The sequence below is a fragment of the Octopus bimaculoides genome, chromosome 22 (assembly GCF_046866305.1).
Source record: "Octopus bimaculoides isolate indiv1 chromosome 22, ASM4686630v1, whole genome shotgun sequence".
In the NCBI taxonomy this organism is placed as follows: Eukaryota; Metazoa; Mollusca; class Cephalopoda; order Octopoda; family Octopodidae; genus Octopus; species Octopus bimaculoides.
In genome coordinates, this window is record NC_142949.1 from 891,293 (window position 1) to 901,269 (window position 9,977).

General features: G+C 36.1%; 1 protein-coding gene across 1 annotated transcript in view; it reads left to right on the forward strand.

The window, feature by feature from the left end:
• Positions 1–1,381: 1,381 nt before the first annotated feature.
• The window catches only part of LOC106877119 (vitamin D3 receptor B), a 73,741-nt gene continuing 65,145 nt past the window's right edge, over positions 1,382–9,977 (forward strand). Inside the window, exon 1 of the mRNA XM_014925914.3 lies at positions 1,382–1,491. Within this exon, the coding sequence (XP_014781400.1) occupies positions 1,477–1,491 (15 nt within the window). The 5' untranslated portion in view covers positions 1,382–1,476. The remainder of the gene's footprint in view (positions 1,492–9,977) is intronic.

Sequence of the window (9,977 nt, forward strand, 5' to 3'; positions counted from 1 at the left end):
AACTCTCCCCCTGGTTAGTTGGGCTATGATTCTCTTAATAACCTTCATCTCCTGATCCAACAATTTGATACCTCTGTAATTATTTCTAAGGCATCACCTTTACCTTTGTAGCAGTTGACTATGCTGCTGCTACAGCAGACATTGGGTATGACTCCTTCATTAATCACCTGATTTACAATATGGGTGACTAGACCATAACCCACACCACCAGATATTTTAATAATGGGATGGTTGAATGCATGAGTAGGGAGTAAGTACTTCACATGAATGCAAAGAGCTGGGGTGAAGGTGGTGCATTGACTGGTAAAACTGGGAAAAGAGAAGAGATGGGGAACAACAGAATAGCACTGATGCAGTGAGTAAAGAAGTGAGAGATAAGCATAAGCATAGCGCATGGAAAGAGGGAATGTGAGGAAGAGATGTAGTTTGGTTTGTTGGGGTTGGGAGTGTGAAAAGTTTTATTGTTACATGTGGATGGAACACATCTCTCTCTCTCTTATTCTTGATTACTGTCTTTTTCCTTTTCTCTTGCTATCTCTCCCTCTGAATGGGGAATCATATATTTCCTCTACAACGAGATACCTGTTTCTGTCCCTCCGTCAAACTCTAATCTATCATCACTTGGTACACGGCCACCTCCATCACCTCAAAGGTTCTTTGTCATGTGAGTTACTTGGTGACCCTGCCAATGCTGGTGCCATGTAAGAAGCATCCAGTCCACACTATAAGTTGGTTGGCGTTTGGAAGGGCATCCAGCTATAAAAACCATACCAAAACAGACATTGCTGGTGCTGGTGCCTTGCAAAAAGCATTGTCCACTCTGTAAGCTTGTTGGTGTTAAGAAGGGCACCCAACCGTAAAAGCCATGCCAAAACGGAGAGTGAAGTTTAGGGTAGTCTTCTGGCTTGCTGGCTCCTGTCAAACAGACCAACCCATGCCAGCATGGAAAAAAGACGTTAAATGATGATGATGTGTGTGTGTCTATATATATATATATGTGTGTGTGTGTGTATGTGTATGCACGTACATGTTAATGTTTTCATGTATGCAATGACTGTGTGCAATGACTGTGATAATTAGTATACACACACATACACACATGGTTCCTCGACATGTAATACTTACATGAAATATTTACACACACACACACACACACACACACACACACACATATATATATATATATATATATATATATATATATATACATATACAAAATGTAAACATTTATAACATTTATATTTATACATGTATGTATGAATCATGTATGTATTATATACACACACACACACACACATATATATATATATTTATATACATACATACAAAATGTAAAACATGTATATTTATATATGCATGTATGTATGAATCATGTATGTATAAGATAGGTGGAGGAACGATGGTGTCTAAGGAAGCTCACGTGTTCGTAAAGAGTTACCGGCCCTGATTAACCCAACACGCTTCAAGGTCGGAGCTATGGCTGGCAAAGAGGTAAGTTGGACGAGCAAGTCTTTTCACTGCAATCTAATCCACTCACACGGGCTTTCGGCTCTCTTTACGCTCATGGATCTTGATAGCTGGTTATTCATTATGCACATTATAACCCTTTGTTAACATTATCAAATCAGCTGTAGACTTTTAATTATTATTTTGTCTAAGTATTACAGAAATGAACAACAAAAACAAATAGGTTCTTCGTGTTTTTGTCTGTATGTGTGTGACTAGGTTGGTATATACGATGCTGTCTGATGTTTAATAGACTTATAAAGAGGTTTATAGATATACATCCGTTCGAAGACGGATAATACTTTGATCAAAGCTTTCCAATGCGAATTCAATCATCGATGTTTCGAACACATATTTATATTATTCTACACACACATATTTATGTATAAACTTGGTCATACGCATGTATGTGTATTATACACTCAGTGTGTGTGTGTGTAGTTAAAGTAAGTGGATCTTCGTTGATCGTCTTAGTTGATAGCTCAAGTAAATTGCCTACTCTATGTGTCTGTAAGTGGCCGAGTATTCCTCAGACACGTGTATCTTAACGTAATTGTAAAGTAGAACTATCGTCTAGTCATGTCCCGAGTGTTTAAGAAGTTCTCTTGACAATCATAAGGTCTTGGCTTCGTTACCACTATGTGACATATTGGGCAAGTGTCTTAATAACATAACCTCGGGGTGGGAGGGGGATGGTTTGGAAGTGAAAATGGGTTATGGAAACTATGTGGAAGCCCGTCGGAGAAGGAACTGTACCTGAAATTAAAAGCAGCCAGACTTGTTACACCCGACTGAGGAGCGTCTGTTTTGCTTCAGAAATTATGTTACGGATGTAATTGTTTGCGGAATACTCAACCGTTTGTAATGAGGAGGCAGTTCAGTTGATCAAATAACTGGAACTTCCATCTTAGAAACCAACGGAGAACCATTTATGATATATATACATTCTCTCTCTCTCTCTCTCTCTCTCTATATATATATATATATATATATATATACACATATATGTATGTACACACACAAATATACACATATGTAGAAACTGCACACAGTAAGAATAGTATAATTCTTGTAACAGTTGTCGTGTGATGAGTGGTAAATGCATCTGTGCATCTATCTATCTATCTATCTGTCTGTCTGTCTGTCTCTCTATATATATCAAACTTTATCTGTTCATCTATTTACATACATCTATCTAAATTTCTTTTATATTTTAGATCATACAAAAACACACACACATATACATACATACATATATATATACACGTATGTATATACATATATGTCATACACATGTAGATAGATAGATAATGTCTCCTAAATCTCAATACGAAATAAAACAAAAAAGAAAAAGAAAGAATACTAGAACATTATGTTATTGAGATTTTAATTCCAAGCAAGATTGACAATGTTTTTACTCCGTTCCCATAATGTTGTTGGTGCTTCATGCAATAATGGTAAAAAATCAAAGAAAACTCTACGAACAAGAGCCAGAAAATACTACAAGTCCCACTTTCAACTATATTAGTAAATTTGGGTGTTAAATTGTTTGTTTGTGCCTGCGTGTGTGCTTGTTACCATATTTGTAAATCTGGGTCTTGTGTTTCTTGTATAAGCGCCTGGTTTTAACAACATCAAAAACTCTTAAATAACCACCATCATCACCGACACCACAAGAAACTAACGCTTTTATGGCCATCTTATCGTTTGATACCCAGGGAGGGATTCTACCATATCTCTGTAGGTTTGTGTACGTACGTATGTATATATATATATATATATATATACATATACACACACACACACACACACATATATATATATATATATATATATATGTGTGTGTGTGTGTATATATATATATATATATATATACACACACACACACACACACACATATATATATATATTTATATATATATATATATATACATGCGTATGTTGATACGTGTATGTTTTATACGCATTTATGTATGTATATATACATATGTATGTGTGTACACACACACACATATATATATATAGTCACACACGTGTGTATGACCTGTAATGAGTGAGTCCATCTAAGATAATGTATAAAGATATATATGATCGTCACAATACATCTTTCCTATAAGGAACTATATACACACAGGAAAACACACACACGCACACACACAAGAAACAACATCACCCTACTTACACACCTATACACATGATACCCAAAATATGGTCGAACATCATAACCCCTCATTCTTTATATATATATATATATATATATATATATATATATATATGTATATATGTATGTATGTGTGTGCGTGTGCATACACACGGATGCGCACACATGTATTACATTTTAGACGTAACACCATTTCATAATATGGAAAGCCATCAACATCACTACCATCTCTTTACAAAGTAAAATAATAATACATACATACATATATGTGTGTGTGTATATATATATATATATATATATATATATATATATATATATATAATATATAAACTGAGACGTTCAAGCTTATTTGGAAGTAATTTTTTTTAATATGTTATTGATGCGTTTATTACTTTTGTTTTTTTTTGTATTCATGGGGCAGGGTGGTGTTGGAGCAGGTGTTATTTTTGTTCGTTGTTTTTTAGTGCTATCACCAGTGTTGTTCCATACATACACATCTATACATAATACATTCACACATGTTATGTGGTGTGTATATGTAGGCCGAGACGCCATATAGGCATATATATATATATATATATATATATATATATTTATTTATTTATTTGTTTATTTATTACACACACACACACACATATATATATATATATATATATTACATATTTAATTTATATGTATATTACATATATCTATTGTTTTGAAGTTTCAATCCCCTCCCCCCTATCGAGGCCATTCAACTCTGTATGGGGGTAAAGTGTGAACATCACTACATACCTTCCCCCCCCCCCAATTCTCGCGCCTTGTCAATAAAATTCTATTGTGTAGGAGCTCTGTCAACGCATTCAGGCATACCCGTGATGAAGGTATTCCAGCCGTGACCATCCCATCTCTTCTAGAACTACATAATTTATTTTTTTCGTTGGGGGGAGGTTGATTGGAGGGAGATTTAGCTGTTGTGTCTAACAGAGCGGGCGTCAGCCTGGTGTCTCTTTCTGTCATTGCCAATATTATTGCTGGAGATGCGATTTTTGTCGTTGTTGTTGTTGTTGCTCTTATTGGTTTTTGTAGGATGTTCGGAAAATAATGGAGAAAAATATTTTCATTCATCCTCCTCCTCCTCCTCATTATGTTGATAATGATGATGGTGATGGCGATCATCATCATCATCATCATCATCATCGTCATAATTTACACGTCATATTTACCCATTCGCGTAATACACATTTGCACATAGAAACAACATGAGAAACTAAGTCATGCCTCTAACAACATCAGGAGAGGAGGAGGATAGACGGAGACAAATTAAATTTGTTGATATGCATAGCGACAAAGAAGCATTCACACATATATACCCGTACACTTCTTTGTGGTTTTTCTAGAAGGATATTTTATATTACAATGTACCATGTTTTCATGTCTGTGCACAACACACACACACACACACACACACACACACACACACGTTATTAAACAATTATAAACAATAGACTGAAAAGAACAAATCCAGCAATGTTTATCATATGTTTTATATATGACAAAATTTCAAGGAAAACAATAACTATTGGTGTTTTAGAAGGCAAAGTGGGAGGTTGTGATGTTTATGCCATTCCCAATGGCATGATCAGTGAAGGAAGCGAAATAACTAGTGCTTAGAATTGAAACCTGCGTTTCGTTGTTGTTTTACAGGGAGCCTCCTTTGTCACATGTCACCATTGGTATACAAACATTAGCTTTCTTCTCCATTGCTCTCTTTTCTCTTCGTTGATTTTTCACTACGTTTATTCTAGTTTCTCAATCAAGACAAACACCCTCTTGTTGAACTATATAATAAGTGGTCGAATATTCCATAGACGCATATACCCCCAACGTAATACCCAGGCAGAATAAGGAATGATTCTGTGGTTAAGAAGCCTGTTTCCCAACTATGAGATTTAGTGTTCAGTCCCACTGTTTGACAACACCTTGGGCAAGTATCTTCTACTATAGCCCCGTGTCGACCAAATCCTTGTTAGTCAGTTTGGTAGACAAAGACTGAAAGAATGCTGTTGTGTACATGTGTATACTTATGTAACTGTTAAGAGTTAGAAACGCGTCTGGGAATACGATTGGGGGCAGCACTGGCAAATATGGTATTTTTACACCTTTTACCATAAGGGAGAATTTCTTCTCTACAGTGTTTGCAGTGAATTTGCCTTTTAGAAGTTGAAATATGTCACAAACATATTTTAGCTCACCTTAAGTTCGCTTATGCCTAAATACTGCTTGGTGATGGTACTGTTGTATATATATATATATATATATATATATATATATATATATATATATATTTATATATATTTATATGTATGTGTGGGGTATTTATATATTTATGTCTCTGTCTTGATAATGTGCAATAGTGTAAATGAGTGTTAACGTTTACAAGGAATGCTCTTTATTTCAAATCTTATGTAAAAAAAAACCAAAAAAACAAACATGTCTGGCCACAGAGAACTGTTACTATGCTTGTAAAGAGGTGAGGGTTAGCAACAGGAAGTGCTGGCTTTGGAAAACCTGCTTCAATGAATTCCACTTGGCCCATGCAAACATGCAAAAGTGGATGTTAACCCTTTAGCATTCAAATTATTCTCATGTTAAGGTTATCTCTACATATTTGCTATAGAAATTAAGGAAAGAAAAGAATTTCTATAGAAAATCTGCAGAGATAACTTTAACAAGTGATTTCATTGCACTGCTAACACAATAGGACACAGTATTGACTTGTAAAACATTTAATATACTTTGTAGTGTATTATGGTTGCATAATGAAAAACGGTGTCTGTGCAAGTAATTAATCAGGTTACTCTGTCAAATGTAATCCTTATTTATTCACATTGTTTTCAATTAATCATGTATTATCTTGTAGCTTTGAAATTTTGAGGATGTGAATGTTTATTTTTAGATTAACATTGTAGGGTTGGTGTGAGTGGCTGAATCTGGCTAATTTGAATGTAAAACAGTTGGGATATTTGGGCTGGATATGCTTAAGTCTTTAGCAGATTGGACTGGGTGCTTTTAACATGGCACCAGTGCTGGCAAGGGCAACCACTTTACAGAGTGGGTTAAATGATGATGATGATGATGGAGATGGTATATATATTATCATGTTCATCATAGTCGTTTAATGTCTGCTTTTCCATGCTTGCTTGGGTTGGGCAGAGTATATTTGAGGTAGATTTTCTGTGTTGATACCCTTCCTGTCAACAACCTTTATCTGTTTCTGTTTGGAAAAGAATGACACTGCTTGTATGACAATGTCATTCATTTACAACTATCATATGATGTCAAAACGGTGAAACAAACAGATGACACACACACACACGACAAGCATCTTTCTGGTTCCATCCACCAAATTCACTCAAGGGTTTGATCAGCACAGAGCTGTAGTAGAATACACTTGCCCAAGGTCCCAGGCTTTGGGACTGAAGCAGGAACCATGTGGTTGGGAAGCAAACTTCTTACCATATATCCATGCCTGTTATGGATATGTTTGTATGTATGTATAACCACTTTTTTTTATACTAATGTCCACATAAGTAGCCCAGCTATACAGTACTCAATGCACATGTAACATGTCATAGACCAAATAAATAACTGCTGACACAGTGGTGTAACTGGTTGTTATTTAGCTTGAGCTTCAGTCCTTTGATCTCTTCACAAATAATAAACATTTTATATAAAAATACTGCTTGAATAAAGGATCAATAGTAAATGTTATTGGTTTTAAGATAATGTCAACAAAATGTAAAGGGGAAAGGGAAATATCAAAGTATAGAATTCATTTGCTTTCCTATCCATTTTTCTATGCTTGCATGGGTTGGATGCATGTTATTTGAGGGATTGTTTTACAGCTGGATGCCCTTCATCTTTATCATGGGACCACTTATTCCACTCAGCTTTAAAGGCATGAAAATACTCGCCTGGATGATTTGTTGACAGGAGAAACTGATAACACCATTGCCTGTTGCATTTCTGTACAAGCAGTTGCAAATGTAAACAAACAGAGACACACACACATATATGTATATATAATTGTGTGTATGTGTGTGAATACACACACACACACACACAACAAAAGTAAAATTAGACAGTATCTCAACTCAAAATTAATAGACATGAATAAAACCAATAGTGTAAATTGTGAAATTCATTCTAGGGATAATTTTCATGAACTAGATTTTGATGCTTTAGGTAAAAGTAATTTCCGATTGTGAAATTGATAATACCTTTAAGATAACAGTAATAATATTGATTATTATACTGCTAATAATCCTACTTTAACTGGGAGAAGAATTTGTGCTTCAACCATGAGTACCACATATGAGTGAATAAATGCCTTTATAATTTCAAAAACAAAATTATGTGTCCTTTAGAAAATATGGTATGTATATAAATATATATGTGTATGTATATATATATATATATTTGTAATGTGTGTATGTCTATATATATATATATATATATATATATATATATATATATATATAATGTATGTATATAAGTATATGCTACCACCATGGAAGTGTGTGGATGGGGCACACACTGCTCCTTGGAGGAAACAAACTGTCGATGCCATGCAGATAGTGGCTGCGGAACAACACACTGGCTGGCATGTAATCAAGCAATATGTGTGTCACTAAAGAAACACATCTGAATGTGGACATATCAGGTGCTGAGTTACACATGCGTTTCGAACTGACTGGAGAGAAAGGTCTGATGGTGGAGTGGCAGTGTGCATCTGGGAAGATGTCACACCTGTGGTCTGGCTGTCACACTCAGACTCAGTCTGTGACACTCTGGTGATACACATTAAACAGATGGGGAATCATTTGAAGAGATCCTCCAAGAAATGAAAGAAGTATTAACCAGCCTAGATGACAGCCTGCACATACTTCTTTTAGATTTCAACCTCCCTTACATCAAATGGCCTGAGGGCCACATTCTCTCAGGTGTTTCACTGCATGGCTTGAGGCATGCAGAATCTCTTCTTGACCTCACTAACATGCTCTTTATGTCTTTATGGAGCAAATAGTGCTCCACCCAACAAGGGGGGAAAATGTCCTGGACCTCTGTTTCACAAACAACATGGCGCTCATCCATAATGTTGGAGTGACACCGACGGTTTTCTTGGACCATAACTTAATAGAACTAACAATGTGTGGTCTGCAGAAGGCTACGAGAAGCACCCAACTCCTCTCCAGCCTGAACTGGAAAGTTATCGAGAAAGAGGTCATGGAACATAACTGGTCAGTGAGTCTCTCTACAGAAGACATTGACATAAAGCTACAACATTTTATGATAATCATGAATGACATCTGCAGTAAGTTTGCTCCAGAGAGAATGCCAAGCCAGCAGAAAATATATAATACCCAGGGATAGGATGATTCTAATGAGATGATGAGCAAAAATCTCAAATCGTCTAAAATGGGCCATGAAAGGATAACAAACGATCCTACTTCAAACGAACATTGCTCGAGATCGAAAATGAACTCAAACACTCCCATGAAAAGGAGAGGGCAGAAAAGGAGGCCAGGGCTGTCGAAAATATTAGGACAAACCCTAAAGTCTTCTGTAAATATGCAAAAGAAACTGCTTCAGTATGGTACAGAATAGGGCCACTACTTGAAGAAAATGACTGACTACAGACCTCCAGAGGATAAGTGAAATACTGAATGTGCAATACAAGAGTGCTTTCACAACTCTACTGAGACACTTGCAAATAACTATGCCTGATGAGTTCTTTGGCTCCACAGATCTACACAACAAAATGGCAATTATTGATAGCATCAGTATAGAAGAAACTGATGTGATATCAGCCATTGATGAGATGAGCTCAAACTCAGTAACAAGCCCTGATGGATACCCAGCAATCTTCCTAAAGAAATGCAAAGGGGCTCTAGCTAGACCACTTCAGATTCTCTTGCAGAGCTTCCTCACAACAGGGAGACTTCCCAAAATGTTAAAAGAAACCATTATATGCCCTGTCCAAGGGAGGTAGCAGAGCAGACGCCAAGAATCATAGACCTGTCTCTCTAACTTCCCATGTCAGCAAAGTCATGGAGCGCATTGTCAGGAAGAAACTAATTGTGTTCCTTGAAGATAATGACTTGCTTCCTGACACCCAGCATGACTTTTGCTATGGCAGAAGCTGCCTTACACAGCTTTTGCAGCACTATGACTGGGTGTTGAAACAGTTAATGAATCGCTCAAATGTAGATGTGATACATCTTGACTTTGCAAAGGCCTTTGATAAGGTTGATCATGAGATGATATG